We start from the raw sequence: 17,983 nt of genomic DNA on the forward strand, positions 1-17,983 counted from the left end.
ATAAACAGCAGACACCTTCATAATATGTGCATTCAAAGGTTGAAGGGTGGGACGGGACTGCATTAACAAGAAGTGAACCTAATTGTAAGAACAAACTCAAATTAAGTTCCTACTAACATAGCCATACACCTTTTCTCTATCAATTTTACATATGATTACCGTCTCATGGAATGACCAAAAGAACACTCTATAGAAATCATATTAAGATTAACATCTTATACACAGATCCCATATGTCACCTACACCAAACATTTTAAGTCTCTAGTCTCTACAACAGCTATGCTCAAAAACTGATTCAGAAGAAGCCCTGTTTATCAATTCGGCTTGATTAGATTCTAGCACACAAATACCACATTAATTTCTCAGAATTAAAAGTAGTCCACAAACCTATTCATCCGTCCAGGAAAAAATTTATTCCATAAAATTCAATGATGCGTAACTTATAAGAGACATCACCCCAAAGTGCATCCTAAATTTATGATATACTTGTCACTTGTCATAAAAAATATAACTTTTATGGGCTTCAGTTAATTGCAACAAGAAGCATACATAAAAAAGCATTTGCTCAGTCGAAAAAAAATAAATAATAAACAAAAGACTTTGACTTAAAATTCAATGTTCTCTTTTGAGATTCAATTGTAGTATATACAACATATACTTTCACAAAATGATATTTGACTAGTCCTAGTCTAGTCCAATTTCGATTTGCCACATATGCAGATCGGACGTACAATTAAGCTGACTAGGAAAGGGCATCCAAAATGACTTGCACCCTTGAGACAAATCATCAGTCATCTTGTCCATGCTTCTACCAACTTGTAGAATCAGGTTGCTCACGCTTCTTCAGGAACCCATAACTCCCATCTCGTTGCAAATTCATATCATAAACTTCAGAATTTGTATCTCTACCTCTTGGTGAAGCATAGTCTGAAGTCCTGTTAGTATACTTTCCTCGACTTCTACCACCAATGGAATAACCCCCTCTCTGTTTCCTGACAGAACCAACTTCCCCTGAATACAACCCATTAGACCCATCAACATCCTTTGACATAAACCTCCTTCCATTTTCCTTACTCCTCAATCTGCCATCACCAAACCTATCAACATCCTTGGATAAAACCCTCCTTCCACTATGCTTACTCCTCAACCTGCCATCAAAACTTGCTCCATACCTCCCAGAACTCGAAGAACGAGGCGAACTCTCTCCACCATCAGTCTCATCAACACCCTGTGAAGCATACTTACTTCCATTCTCATTCCTCCTCATTCTTCCATCAGCATTTAATCCATTCCTCCTCCCATTATTCAAACGAGAAGACCACCCTCCATCTCTAGACCTACCATCATCATCAGACAAAACCCTCCTTCCATTCTCATCCCCATTCCTTCTCAATCTACCATCACCATCCACTCCATCCCTCCCATAATTCAAATGAGAAGATCGCCCTCCATCGCCAGATGACAAAAAGCTCCACCCAGTCCCATTCCTTCTCAATCTACCATCACCATCCACTCCATTCCTCCCATAACTCAAATGAGAAGACTGCTTGCCATCGCTACCATCATCATCAGACAAAGCCCTCCTTCCATTGCCATTTCTCCTCAATCTACCATCACCATCCACTCCATCCCCCCCATAATTCAAAGGGGGAGACCGCTCTCCACCACTAGACCGATCAACATTATTGGACAAAAACCTCCTCCCCTTCCCATTCTTCCTCATCCTGGCATCACCATCCACTACATTCCTCCCATAATTCAATTGAGAAGATCGCCCTCGCCCTCGGTTGCTAGACCTACCAACATCATCAGGCAAAAACCTCCCCCCATTCCCATTCCTTCTCAATCCACCATCACTCCCATAACTCACATCAGAAGATGAACATTCTTCATCATCATCTTCCAATTCAAACCCATCAACATCCTTAAATCCACTCAAATCCCCACCAAACTCAATCTCCATCCCCCCATCACCCAATTCCCTCAAACCTCCACCAAAATCATTTCCCTTCAACAAACCCCTCTCCCCAATTCCATCTCCATCCCCACCCCCATCCTTCACCAGCCCATACCCATCAACCCTTCTATAAGGCTTCACACTATGCACAACCCCTTTGGGGAAAAACCTAGCAGAGGGAAGCTCATCAGGGCTCTCAAACAACACTGGTCCATCCCTCTCACTCCACAAGTCAAACCCGCCTGGCCTCTGGAACCTGTCAGCAAGCACCTTCACCTGCTCATCCGCCTTAATTGAAAACAAGTTCGGCGCGGCCGTCGCCTCCTCCCTCTCGACCACCTCCCACGGCCGCTCCAGCTCCGACACCGCGGCCTTGAGCTCCGCCCGCTTCCGCATCTCGTATATCTGCCGCTCCCGGCAGAGGCGCGCCTTCATAAGCTGCTTGGCCTTCTTCGCCTGCATGCGCTTCCACACCCACTTTGACACGCCCCCAGGGTACGTGCGGGGACCCCCGCCCATGCGGATTATGGTGCTCGCACGTGCGGGGGGGTTGGGAAGGAAATAGAGGGGTTTGATGGGTTTGTGGAGAAATGGGCATTGGGAGAATGAGAGGTGGTGTGGGAGAGGGAGTGACAGGTTCATTTTTTGGGGTTTTCGCTTTGAAATGCCTCAGTCAGAACAGTGGCCACAAGCCAGTTTTTTTTTTTTTTAGAAAGAAAATGAGTTTTGTCTGAAGAGAAGGAAAAATTGAATAGAAACGAAGGGTGTGGAAGTGGAAGTGTTGGTTTATGTGCAGTGGAGAAGACTTTGAGTAGTGAAAATGGACGACGAAAGGAATCACGAAACTTTGGAGTGTTGAAAAAGAAGGAACGAATTAGGAAGGAGTTCGGAGCGAACTGAGCGGAGAAGGGACGAGTCCCTAATCTTCATCCATTCGTTTGCTGTAGAGTATTTTCTAAATTTTATAATAATCACTTATTTTCATCTTGAGAGAATTCTATTAATTGGGTTCCGAATTCACCACCATCATAATTACAAAGATAAAAAATTAATTAAGCTTAGAATATCCGCTAACTTAACTTAATGCATATTTGATTTATAATTAAAATTATTAAAACACGTGTTTCAATATAGTTCAGTAAATAGAGACAGACTCCATTGTGCTTTCAAACTAAAAGATTCAATTAGGAAGTCTCTTTATCAGGAACATGCCTTAAGTAAAGGAGTCACTTTCATGGGTATATAGAAATAATGGAATCTCAGGATAAAAAGCAAAACATAGGAATCTTGGTCCCTTAACAAAATGACTTTTGCATCAAAACTTATTTTGTATTGAATTTTCAAACAGTCACAAAGTCCATATAAGGAAATAAAACTCATGTCATTTTAGTATATCAATTCTTTTTTTTTTTTTATCAAATCAACTTTAATTGACATCTTGTATATGCTTCTATATTAATATTTGGAGGGCGAACAATACCTAACCTAAAAAAAAAGAACAAATTGCACTTATCTCCCTTGTATTAAGAATTTATTACACTCATACAACTACTTTTAGGCGACTTTGTCAATTTTAGTAAAATATCAAAAAAAAATATCCTTTTCCCTTCACACTCTTCACATAATCACATCCCAAATCCAAACCCCACTCCTTCCACCACCGTCGCACCACCCCCTCCATCAATCAATAACTGCAACTCCATTTTATCATCTTCTTCAAACTATTTTCAGTTCAACTGCAGAATTAATCCAATTCAAAATCAAACACAAGTCCAAACGAAATTAAAAAATATATAAAATCAAACTGGCCATTTTGGTTCGCTGCTTCAAGGTGATGATTTTGGGTTTCAATTTCTGGGAGGTGTGGTTTTGGAGGGATGTTGAGGAGCAAAGGGTGGTGGTAATGGCAGAAGATGTGGTTTTGGAGGGAGGAGAGGTGACTCAAGTGAAGATGTGGTAATGGCAGAACGCCTCTACCATTGGTAGTGATAATTTGGAGAAAACACTTCTTGAGGGATCAAGGGGAAGCAAAGCAAATGAATTCATTGGAGCCTAGAGAATGCAGTGATCAAAAGGAAGCAAAGTCGTTCTTGTTCTACGAACTATATCCTTTTTGTCTATAAAAAAAGCAAATTAATATTTTTAATTTTCATATTTAAACACTATTATTTTTTTAAAAAAAATATTCTTTTAATATTGAATTTTACATTTTTAGAATTTTAAACATTTAATAATTTTTATTTATAAAGTTTTCTCTCAAAGTTTCCTTGTTTTATGCCCATATATTACTACCTAAAAATAATAGTTTAAATGTAAAATTTAATTTTATATAGTTTCAATGTAAAACATCACGAACATTACCACACAATTAAAATAAGGAACCTAGCATTACTTGTGTGAGTGTATAACTCCTTTATTGTTTGTAACAAGTGATTTCCTTGTCTTACTCCTTGAACTAAATCTAAAAATCTTTTAGACCCTGCACTGCCCTGCCTTTGAATATTTACAAGAAATGAAATATCAAGATCAGCATTAACAACAAGCAATGTAAGGCAACATGATATAATAATTATGAAAAACATAAGCATTAGTGTAAGTGTAGGGTGTTACTAAGTGAATGTAGTCTATGACATTTTTGTCAACAAAGCATATTTCTTGTTCAAAAGCATACGGTGCGACTATATTGTAGTAAACATATCATTGATATTGATTCCTCGGTGCAACTATATTGTAGCAAAATATAGTATCATTAGGCTGCATGGGTCCAAAGTTATTGATATGAAACCATGTGCAGGTAGATCTTCTCAAATCACCTCGCCAATTAAAACAAAATTAAGATGTCATAATATTTATGGATGTTTATTTCACTCCTTGGCTTTACTAGTACCACCCGAAAGATAGTTCAACTTCTTTGTTGTCTCTTCTCAAGTTATCTCTTCAAAAATAATATTATTTTCATGATTTTTAAAATTGAATCATAATTAAATATTAATACAACTGTTATACGATATCGTTTCGAATAGACAGTGCAGATAAAAATTATTGACAACGTAATCAAATTCTAAAGAATCGATCTCACACAAACACAATAATTAGGAAAGGAGTTGTCTTTTCTTATTCATAAAAATAGAGTTGCATTAGAATCTATAATAAAATTGTACGATATTTTATCTATGTACAATATCTTAACTATATATAATATTTTAACCGTGTACAATATCTTGTCTGCGTATAATATGTTTATCATTATTTGGATATAAATCATATAATATCTTTATATTGTATTGGTTGGTTACATGCCCTGCACCCTAACCCAACAACACTAGTGGCCCAAGCCAAAAGGACAAATGTTTGCGATTGGCTCCAACATCTATCCACACAAAGAATATGAGTCATGCACAAAATGGATCCATTAGAGCCTAGAAAATGTAGTCATCAATGGGAAGCAAAGTTATTCTTCCACGCCGTTCAGATTTTGAACCCGTCGTTCTAAGTCAGTGTCTAGGGTTGCAACTACAAGGGTCAAAGAAGAATGTTTGGGCCGAACATTTTTTTATATATTTTTCTAATTTAGTAGTTGGACTCCAATTTGAGCCCAACTAATTTGTATTTATTTTTTAGTTTAGTTAAAAAGATAATTACTATTTCTAAGAATTATATCTTTTTTGTCTTTCTAAAAAAAAATTTCATATATAAACACTATTTTTTTGTTATTATATTCTTTTAATAATGAATTTTACATTTTTAAATTTTTAAACATTTTATAATTTTTATCTATATTATTTTCCCTCAAACTTTTATCATTTTTATCTAAATTATTTAAATTAGTTATAGAATATTTAATTCTCGAAGCATCCAAAACTAACAACCAATTCAACACCCTAACACATTAAACTCAGAATATTAAAGGTCATAAATTTGCAATGTCATCAAATAAAATTGGGTGCTATATAGATGCAAGTAAATAAAAAGTACAGAACTCTGCAAAGTCACTACTCTATAGTATTAGGAAACTTTAATGTCTGTTCTAAATATAAGAATGAATAATGTTGTATGTTGGTAAGTAGACATGTTGGACATGCAATAATTAGCAACCTTTTTTTAGCTAATTAGCCTGTCTTGATAATTGCTTTTCTTACTTTTTCCAATTCTTTATTAGGAGAATATTGTATCCACTTCTTTATATAGAATGTTTTAGAACCATACACAATGAAAATATAGAGCTTCTTTTTAATTTGATTGATTAATTGACACATAATAGGAAACAAAAACAATGCAAAAGATTGTTCTACTAAAGTAGGGGTGAAATATTATTATAGTTAATCACATCTCTTTCATGTCTTTCATGTCATAGTTGTGTCATCTAAAGAAGGGGGAATACCATTATAATTCAATGCACCATTCTTTAAGGTTGAGGAAAATAAATTGTAGAAAGACAATGAGTCAGTCACCAAAAATTTGTTCCTAACCACCATTTTCATTTTCATCACCCTTTCATGTTATCACTGTTAAATATAAAAATAATTAGTTGACAAAAAAAATGTGTCTAACAACCAATAATAAGACAATAAAGTAAACTAATGAATAAAAGAACATGCATTATAGGGTTAACTAAATTTTTAGTCCCTGAACTTTTTTGAGTTTTCATTTTTTTCCTAACTACCATGCTAACATAGGCAGGAAAAAGGTTGTATAAAACCTGGTGATTTGGTTTAGGTGCATATGAGAAAAGAAAGATTTCCTTCACAAATGAAATTCAAGCTTCAACCAAGAGGAGATGGTCTATGCCAAGTGTTGTCCAAAATCGGTGATAATTCATACAAATATATATCAGGTGAGCTTGGTGTTAGCAATATCTTTAATGTGTCTGATTTGTCTCTTTTTAATGTAGGTGAAGAGGATTTTAATTCAAGGTTGAATTCACTCAAAGAAGGATAGGATGATAATGAATATGGACATTGAAGCACTACAAGGACTTGGTAGACCAATGACAAAGGCAAATGCCAAGAAAGCAACAGAAGCCTTAAACCAAATGGTGACAACTCTCATTGAAGCAGATTCACATCTAGAAGGATTAAAGCCTAAGTTGATCAACTACATACAATAACATAAGGAATAAAGATGGTGGAATGATTTGCATAACAAGGCCTATGAAGATTCTAGTTTTTATTAAATAAAGTTTGTAATAAGATGTTTAGAATAATATTGGTTGTTGGTGTATTTTAATGTCTCTTGAATGGGTTGCAAGATAATAATTAATGGGTCACTTAATTAAGATAATTATCAACAATAATTAATAGAAGTTACATTAGACACTTGGTATGCCTTTGAGCAGCTATATGTACTTCACAATTTATGAATGAAATAAAGAATTTGATATTGGATCTTGAATTTTTCCAATTGTATAGAGTTGACTGAAGTTCTTCATTGAGTCACCTTTGGTCTTATCAAGGGACCTTAACCCTTTTGACGATCTTTTACCTTAGCTTATCAATCCCTTCAAAATTGTGGTGTCGTTTCGTCTTACCACGTTGTTTCTCATCAGATTTATTCCTTCCCTATTTCATGTTGTTAACATGTTAACCATATCCAATCCAAATACAAACATAGAAGAAAATGTGAATTTTAACCTTGTCATAATGATTGCGAAAGAAGGGGATTGGGTTTCAAAATTGGAAAAAACTTCAGAAGAAGAGAAAAAGAAAATGAGACTTCATAAAAGCCTATGCAAACCACACTCTTCATCATTGGGTACTCAAAACTGAAAAATATTTCACAGGTGAAAACCTTGATGATTGATGAGCATAAAACACCTAAGTGAGAGAGTTGATAATGAGATGGTCTTGTCGGTGCCCACAAAGTGTAGAGCTCACTGGATGATGCTAGTTTCATGTAAAAAGTATAAGAGGAAAATAAAGAGAAAAAAGCTTCTTGTAAAAGACTAGTTACCAAGAAGAAAATATATCGTACGAAAAGATGTCTTCAATTTCAAATAGTATTGACATCTCTTTTTTCACACAGTACTCCAATACAAATGGAATATATACCATGCCTTAGGCCATCAACAATTGCAACTCAAGGAAAAGGTGAAGATTCTTAACTTTCAATATAGTGATTGTCAAAAAATTATTGTAAAAGATGGAAAAAAGCAACTAAAAAGAACATGATTAGACATTATAATTGAAGATCCACCAAATAAGATGGGCAACATACATGGGCCTATATCACATGCAACCCAAAATAAGATCCACAAAGTAAGAAGCCCAACATGTAAACGGATAAATTAAGGGTAAAACATGATGTTTATTATTATTTCATGGTAAAAATGGATGACTTTAAGTTGGGTAATTTTATAGGACCCTCATACATGAATAGGGAAGCACAATGGTAAGCAACACTTCATTAGAATTTGTTGGCACCAAAGTGGTTAGCCAGCGTAAGCACGACAATCAACATTGGATGACTGACAAATAGTTGATAAAGCATAATTATGCATAGATTAGTGTTTCATTTTTTAATACATTTGACATGCTTTTATGAACATTTTTTACTCTTTCAATTGAGTTTTGTGAGATTGGGCATTATTGCGCTTATGTGTCAACTTTTCTTAATTTTTGCATTTTTTCTCATCTTAACACTGTTTTGTGTATAGGGTTGCTCAAACCACCAAGTTGAGTGATTCTTGTCTTGTTGGAAAGCTAATAAGAAGTTTTACAATTTTGTGTCTCACAAGCTTAGACTGATTTAGAGGTTTAAGGAGTCAAAATGGAGCTACAAAGTCTCGATCTTGCACATGGAAATTTCAGCTTTACATTTTTGGGCCTAGTTTTGTGTTTATTGACCCAATAGTGTTTTTAATTGGGGAGCTACTATTAGAACAAACACCTTTTCTATTCACATTACCAATATGTGCTTTATTTTTTTTTCTTTCTTGAAAATACATTTTTCACGAAAACATGATTACGCTGACAAAATACATAATAGAATTATGTTTCCATTGTTTAAAAAGGGGTGCTAAAAAAATGCACAAAACAAACATTGACAAAATACATAATAGAATTATGTTTCTGTTGTGCAATGTGAATTGGATCTAGATGGGATGAGTGGCACGACGCGATGGTTTGGGGTGGTGCGAGTGCAACATGACTTGAATCTAGATGGGGTAGGGTGTCGCGGTGCAATGCGAAGGGGAAGGGGAGGGGAGGGGTGTAGGGATTTGGTGAGTGAAAAAACAAACATTCCCTAGAATATGGTAGTGTGAATAGCAAAATCGGTAGTGTTAATATTAGCTCCCTTTAAATTGTTTTAGGAAATTAAGTGAGTATATTTATGTTGTTATTAAGGGTCCGTTACATTACATTTGCTCTCTTGTAGACAAATTACATTACACTTGCATTTTATTAAATTTTAGTTTTTAGGTTTTTGTGCTCTCTTATCTTTCTTCTTCTCCCCTTTTCCTCTCTTCTTAATTTTTGAATTAAACCCCCAATGACGATTCTCATGGAGGGCTAATCTCTTTTTCAATCCAAGGGTCCCAAGGCTCTAGTAAATTTGAGTTACTATATGCTTTAATTTTTGTTATTATATTTTGTGCTTTTTCATCTTTTTGTTTCTTTTTTAATTTTCTAAGTTAATGCGTGATTATGTTGAGATTTGGAAAATTGAATTGGGATTAAGGGTAGGATTGATTAATCATTTCATAGTGATTGGTTCGTTGCTTGTTTCAATTTGAATTGTGCTTGAATTCATTTCAATTGAGAGATGTGATTGTATTCTATTTTTTATGAATGAATGTAAGGTGATTATCATGATTTCAAATTGAATTGCATGATCATAAATCCATTTTTCGTTTGCTAGAATTGTGATAATTTACCGAAGAATTGAATCCTTGGGGTGTTGTTTTCTAAATTTGTTTTACAGTTTTAATTAAATTAGGTTAATCTTAAGCTTTGTTTTCAATTTTGTTAATCAAACAAAATTCCCTTGTTTTAGAATTAACACAAGGTGCTCGGTAAAATGTGTCACTGAGAAATGACCTAGGATTATGCCCTATTCTGCAAAATTTTGGGGAGCCTAGTTTCTTTTTATGGTAATCCGACAATTGTTATCAATAGTCAATGGCAGAACGACTTATTTAGTCATTGGAAGAAAAGAAGGGTAAAATTGGTAAAATACAAGGATGAGGCCCATTACCTGAGATGTAACCATTTTAAATCACCAAAGAATAGATTTATACTGCTTCATCTCAACCACCGAGATTACATGTAATTCTTGACAACCCACCTAATTCCATTATCTTTCACAAAGATACAAGTATTATTTTTTCAAGTTACTTCTAGCTTCACCCAAGTAATGTTTACACTAGTCTCTCCAAACTAATTCCCAAGTATTATTTTCTACTAAGCCACTTCTAGTTCTTACAAATCAACAAGTTTGTTTAAAGTTTAAATAATGGTTAATTATCATCTTCTTGATTAGGTAACCCATAATTTTTGGAAAATTAGCAATGTAGGCTTTGTGATGCATGGACTGTCAACATTTTCTTGTTATATATATATATATATATATATATATATATATATATATATATCATTTTATATTTTTCTAGTCAAATAAACCATATTTGAGAAAATATTAAAAAGTAAGGAAACAAACTATATTTAGAATGTTTGTGCAATATAGGGAATGGTAATTTGGAGATATTCAAAATTAGGGAGTGCATGTAGCAAAATACGGGATGTGGGAAGCAACAACCTAGCTTAGGCCACAAACATATTTCTTAACCCAATGCTTTGTTGGTTCCTTGCCTTGCTTCTTTGGGCCTTGTTAGTATTAAAGGAATGTGATGATTTGACTTTGATTCCTTGCATAAAAGGATTTTTTGTTTTTGTTTTTCAAAATTTTTATGACACAATTATACATAATTTTTTTTGGTCCATGAATTATACATAATATTGAAATCCATAAATTTTGCTTTGAATATGGGGCTAATCAAACCCCACATGCCATATATATTAATAGGACGATAACTTAATTGAATTCGATGGGAGTTTCTGGAAAGGGTATTTTTGGAAAATCAAATATAAGAGGATGCATATATTAATAATAAAGAGAGATAAATATAGCAACTGCTTGATTTTAAAATTAGAAAATTTTCCAATAATGAGACTGAATCTACTTTCTATATATAAATTGTTTAGGCTTTTTAAATGACTTCAATAGGCTTCTTTCATTTATGACAACTATCCACTATGGAGGGATTTATGCCTTCTAGCATTCCTTTCTTTTACCTCTTACATTTTTCTTTCAAATCCAAAATTCAAAACTAAAAAAAGATAATATCCCTCTTTGTCCCAAAATTTCCCTTCTCACTCTCACATCTCTTCCTCTTCTATTTTTCGTCTTCTCTCACTCTCCATCTTTCTCTTTTGTTCTTGTGATACTCTGCCTCATTGTCGTCACCGTTGAACACCAGCACCCATTTGTTATCGATGACCTCCCATTCTTTATCTCTTTTAGGTTTTCTTTTTCATTCTCTTTTATTTGTTTTCGCTCAAAACCCTCCCTCTCCCTCATGTTTCTCTTCCTCTTCTCCTTTCCATCTTCTCCCAGTCTCCATCTCTTTTCTTCTTCATTCTTACGAACCCATGCCTTTACTATCATTGCCATTGAACACCAGCATTCCATTCACCGTCAATTCACAACTTTTGACAACCTCCCCTTCTATTTGGAGTTCCTTGACCCCAAAAACCTCCATAGTCACATAGTTTCTTGACCCTAAAAACCTAGGAAAACATATGATATGCCTCATTTAGAGTTGTATAGCATTTGGAAATCAAATTTTAAGTTGGGGCAAGTTATGTATGCATATTCCTCTATTTTCTAAAATTTTGAATTTGGGACTAGAATCTGTGATTATGAACCTCAATATTGAACTCACTAGGTCCAAAAACCTAGGGTTAGACATAAAATACACCTCATTTGAGTTAGTATAGCTCTTGAAATCACAATTTCAAGTTTTGCTCTTTTTTGGTAAAACCTACTCTATTTTGCACAAACTGCACTTGTGGGCTTGGTTTATGTATATTTTGATCATGGAAATGGATTCCTCATGTTTGAAAACATATGTTTTGATATAAATTTTGTATAAAATGGATTTCTACAACTCTTGGAAATTAGAAAACAAGTTTTGTGTAATTTTATTATTAGGTGCAGAACAGTTTGGTATTAGAGTCCAATGGGAGTGAATTTTGGAAATTTTGAGTCCAAAATCGAGTTCCTTTCATTTGAAAACCTTGAGATACATATATGGTTTATTCTAAATAGATTTCTATGTCAACGGGAAAATTGATTTTAAAGTGAGCAATGATGTATAACTCCAAATGAGAATTGATTATGAATGTGTATGTGAATTGTAGATTGTATTATTTACTTTGATTGAGACTTCATAATTTGAAATTACGGGAATTACTATGTTTTATGTTGTAAGACGAAATGAGGGTGACCACTTGCAAAACATGTTGCTTGTTATGAATGTGAGTTTATCCGTAATGTTGATTATAAACTGTCGCGTTTTGGGATTGAGTCTGAGGGTGTCCGACCCTTGGAAGAATTTACTTTGGATGTCATGAAATGATTTAGTGATTCGATATGTGGTGATGTGCGATTTTGTAAAGTTGATTATTCCACTTGAAGGGCCAGGTTAATGGTGACCTTAGAGAAGGAAGGAGGTTAATTTCCTTCTTGTCTTAATATGTTTGTGTGCATGTGCATGATGAATGATACTTGCGATCGAGAGCTAAATGAGGATTGACATGCATTATGATGAAAGAACGGACGAACGAGGCAGCAAGATTGTGTTAGAGTTAGAAGGATAGTTATGTCGAGAGTTGGGGCAAGACCGTATACCTAGTGGAAAATGCTCTCTGACATCTATTCATATGTACCGATGCGACCATCATTTGAGGATCAAGGCTTCTCATCATGAAGGATGAGTAAGGATTTGTTAACAGATGGTGGATGACATATAATACGTACACTGGGGGATGGTCCAAATGGATCAAAGGAACCTGGGGGATGTCGAGTGGTGATAACCCTAGGTTAGTTTAGGGGACTCATAGGCTTCACTTGACATTCTTAACTAGAGCAGAGCCATATCCATGGTTGGTGAGAGTGTCATGTCCTGTATCAACATGTGATGTATCCTCCCAATCATCATTCATATATTGCTTAAGACCATGAAGGCCTGGGAGTCTTAGTGGTAGTATTGGGCCCAAGGCATGAATTGTGTGAGTATGGAATTATGGAATAGGATGTCGTAAGTGATGTCTGCTAAAATCCCACACCTGGTGGTTGTCTAGGTCATGTGTGAGACTTAACGTTTGTGTTTGTGGTTTCTAAAGGGATGAAGTACTCATTTTCTTATTACTATTTTTAGGATTCGATGTCGAGCACACCGTTGAATCCTCTATTCTTCATTGATGCCATCGAGATGTGGTGGAAGCATGACAATATGCTTCATGTGGACAATTTCTATAGTTTCTTCCGCTATCGTAGTGTGCCAATGGGCGCACTAGATTATAGGTCCTATATAGTTGATTTCTACGTTTGGTGGACCCAACCTATGCCATCTTACTACCATTTTGTCATGCTTGTGCCAGAGATCGTCATTACATCTGAGTCTCACTCATTGTCTTTGGATGACTCTATGTCCTCTGCCAGATCTAATTCTTCATCTGAGGACACTAATGTTATTTCCTCTACACCGATGTCTCCACGATCAATGTTACCTGAGTCTTAGGTACCACATAAGGTAGACTTGGTAGATCTTGTGTTTGAGGGTGAAGGTAAGGATGTGGAGGAAGATACATCTATCGAGGAGGACCCTTTTATGGATGAGAGAATGACCTTGTCATAAAGCTGGAGCCGATGGAGGAAGGCTCTTCATAGGACTTTTCTAATGAGTCTTACTAGGAGACATCTTTCTGTTGATTATACTTCTTCTTTTTAGATACAACTGACTTGGGCTTGGGTATAGGTGACTGCTTTGAGTCTTAGGTTTTTCTCTTTTATATGTATTTTGGGATGGGTAGACCTAGGCTCAGACCTTTTGTATTTATTCAGTCATTGCTTACTTATATTACTTTATTGGTTACTTTAGGACTGTATATACTATTTATTGGTTTCATTGAAACACAAATGTTTTGCTACTCATTATGGTACATGAAACTTATTTATCTATATTTAGTGACCATGAAGGTTCACCTATTTACCATTACTTGTCATTTGAGCATGTATGATTTATTTATGTCACGGGTGTTTTGATTTTATCGACTTGTAGTTTTAACGCAATAAGCAATTACTATGATTTATTATGCACACTTTAACAAGGAAAATGAGTTTGAATAAATTGGAATATAAAGTTTGTATTTTCAGCAAAAAATTTCTCTATCTTTTCTAATCTTTTGAGTTAATAATAAAGAGAACTTGAGACTATCTTTTCTTTAAGGATGGAAAATTGGAAATCAACATGTTATTTTAGAAGTCTATATTTAAGGGTGTTACACTTAAAAATTTATTGTCTCTAGGTTAGCTTGAAAATGTGAAAGCTTTTAATTCAAAGTTTTGTTGTTGGATTATAATCTCCAATACATTTGATTTTCTATTGATATTGTTGTAAGATATAAAGTCTATATTTTATCGTATTTGAATCACACCAAGCCATGGCAATAAAACCAACTTGTAAGATTAACTATGTCCTTTCTTAACAATGTATTTCACTAATGCCAAACTATAGTATTGGTTGGTTACATCACTCTTAAACTATGTGTCATTTATACTTACACTTATCTATAGTGAGTAGCTTAGTATGTTGTACTTGAATGCTCCATGCTCCTGCGAAAACAACTAAGGATGACAAAGACGAAAGGAATTAGTGGAAGGAATGAAAGTAGCATGACTAATGCGAGAATAGAAATTAGTATTGAGGAAAGCGAATCACACATTGGGAAATTGAGTTTTTAAGTTCTAAATTTGGAGGATTTGTGCCTTCAGCTTGGAGAACATATCAATAGAAGGAAGAGAGGGGGCAAAATAACAAGATTGAAGTAATAAGACTAGTTTTGAAGTGTCTCTTTAAAGTAGGATGACAAATATGAGACTAGAAAATAGTATTGAGCGATGGGGATCACACATTAGGGAAACTGAGTTTTTATTTTCTGAATTTGGATGTTTTGTGAACTTAGGTAGGAGAACATATCCATAGCAAGAAGAGATGAAAAAAAAATAACAAGACTGAGATAATAAGCATTTACTCTCTTTCAACTTATACATTAGACAGGTTTTTAAGATTCATATAATAGTTCAAATATTATAGTAGTGTGAATTTTGTTCCTCTCACCTCAATTTATACAATTTATTATTACTTAACTTACTATATTGTTCCTCTCACTTGCTACTATTATCCAATACACAAACATTACCAACACAATTATCTAATTCATTATCTAAGTTTAATTTCTTTCAAAAATCATTGAGTTGCATGACAAGTACCTAGCATATGTTAATTATTCTTTCAAAAACTATTGTTGTCCTCGGAAGGGACTGAACTTGGAATTAGTAAAAAAGAAATGGTTTCTACTTTGAATAGGTATGCCATTTATCTTCATAGCCAATGGCATATAACATAGTCTTTCAACTAAGTTTCATAAAAAATTGAGTAAATAACATAGCAAATTTAACAAAAATTATCATCTCTCATGAACATCACCTTGAAAAATAATTGTTAAACTAACTTTTATTCAGGCTTTTTATTTCTGAAGTTGTTTTGTGATTAATCTTACCTTTATTATGCCCTATTTACTTCCTTTTACAACAATGTTGCAGCTTCAATTTGTTTCACAATTCTATTTTGCATATTGCACATATTTCAACATGATATGGACAATGATGAAAATTTATGCAAGGAAGTTGTTGCTAAAGCATGTTTGAAAAGGAAGAACACCATGTGTGGTAAAAGTGAAAATAGACAGAATAGTACATGTCAATTTAAACAGCTTTGTCCTGAAACAAGATCAAACAAGTTTACACCATTGGTTAGTTGTATCAGTGTATGTTTTGTTAGAGAAGAGAATGTGTTGCGATAATTGATATATATGTGACTTATCCAATGGATATGGTTTGATGCAGTATTATTGTACATGTACTTCTTTTTTCATATTTATTTTTTTGCCAAATGCTTGCTTTCTTGTGAACTATAATGGTAGCTGAAAATGCATCCTTTAATATTGTAAAATTAAGTAAAGTTTTTGTTAATTTAGTTTTTATGTATTGGGGCTTCTATTTTGTTAGTCTATTTTGATTGTTTTTATTTCTGTTTTTTAGTTTTAGTTTTTGTTTTAATCATGTTTTCATCATGTTTTCTATATTTTTTTATGCTTTTTATGTAGGATACTAATCATACAAGGAAGGAGTTGACACCTATTTTTTCATGCATTGGTAGACAAAATGACAAAAGAAAAAGTTTGTGATTAGTGTATATTTAGATAAATAGGTAAAATGTCTCATTTTTTTTAATGCTTAGCCATTAGAATTTCCTATCTACTCACAAGTAAAATCATGGATCATAATCAAATTTAAGTTTAGGTGGAATTTTTTAGTGCTTAGGTATTAAATGTTGCTTTCTAACTCACTTTAGGTGCCTTCTGCTTAGTTTATTTTAGTTGAAAACATTTATTCGTGATTAGTTGTTTAAGTTTTATTGACCTATATTAATTGAATTATTCATGTACCATAGTAGATTCTCTGTTATAGAACAAAGTGAAAAAGAAGCTTATGTATGTCTCGTACTTTCTGTTGATATATTAGTCTTCAACTTAAGAATATTTTTCTTTGTTATTCTTATGATGCCTATATGTGTTCTTTCATCTCATCTTGGTATTTTCATTCCACTTTTTAAAGTGAGTTCATGATATTGGCTTTATAATTTATGCATGCATGGTTTTCAACGGTTTTTCAGGATGGTAGCACATACACTATGAATATGAAGAGTTGGTGTAGTTAAGATGAGTTTACCTATCATAGAAGCTAAATATCCAATGGGTGAAAGTGTGAGTAAACCTATTCGGCCTTCTAAAATCATGCACTTGCTAAGTTTTTTGAATATTGGAATACAAACTATGCTTATTCTCTAACTTTAGTGTCTTTCCTGTCTACTAGTATATGGTTTGAGTTTCAAAATACTCTCACTTTTCTTGAACTTTATTTTGTACAAACTTTCTATGACATGCTCTGTTTGGGAAAATTTATGCAAGTTCTAAAAATAAAGGGGATTTTTTTAAGTAATGACTTAAATTCAAGGGAGTTAGGACATAGGAGTAAACTACGAGTAATTTGTAGAAATTAGTTTTGGTGCATTTTGATTTAAAATATTTCTTATTAGTATGTAAATGTCTAGGTCCTTTTAACACCATTGAATCGATTGCATACAACATTTACTGATTTTTGTTAGAAGTCTTTATCACTTATGTTTCTGATTTTTTATTTTCATTTTACTAACTTCATAGGAAGATAAAATTATATATCATTTATTTTGGAGGCTTTTAGAGACAGTTTTGAATCTCCATTAGCGCATTTCTTTCTTCATATTTTCTTTTTCTTCTTTCCTTTTTTCTCTCAAGTTTATCATTTTTTTTCTTTTCAACTTCTGCATGAAGCATTTTGTCTCCCCACCTCTTCTCTCTACCAACATGCTCTGTGCTAGGTGAAGAAACAACCTTTCCTTCTCTGTGAACTAGATTGTTTTTTACCAAACAAATATGAACCAAATTCTTTATTCTTTTTTTTTTCCACATTTATGATGTTATATCTTCATTCATTCATTCACCAATAAGTCGATATCTATGAACCATATTTTTTTTAACTAAATAAATGTCACAATGGAACAAGCTTTTTATAGAGAATAGAGACTAAAGCTAATTTTGATGTAACATTTAGGATAGGAATGGGCACGGGGCTTGGAATCATATT

The 17,983-nt window shown here is 33.8% G+C and overlaps 1 protein-coding gene across 1 annotated transcript; it reads right to left on the reverse strand.

Moving 5' to 3' along the window:
* Positions 1-501: 501 nt before the first annotated feature.
* LOC114418841 (protein qua-1-like) lies at positions 502-2,916 on the reverse strand. The gene has a single exon (XM_028384370.1). It carries the CDS (start codon positions 2,597-2,599, stop codon positions 809-811), a length of 1,791 nt encoding a protein of 596 aa, XP_028240171.1. The 5' UTR covers positions 2,600-2,916; the 3' UTR covers positions 502-808.
* Between the last annotated feature and the right edge of the window lie 15,067 nt (positions 2,917-17,983).

The sequence above is a fragment of the Glycine soja genome, chromosome 7 (assembly GCF_004193775.1).
Source record: "Glycine soja cultivar W05 chromosome 7, ASM419377v2, whole genome shotgun sequence".
In the NCBI taxonomy this organism is placed as follows: domain Eukaryota; kingdom Viridiplantae; phylum Streptophyta; class Magnoliopsida; order Fabales; family Fabaceae; genus Glycine; species Glycine soja.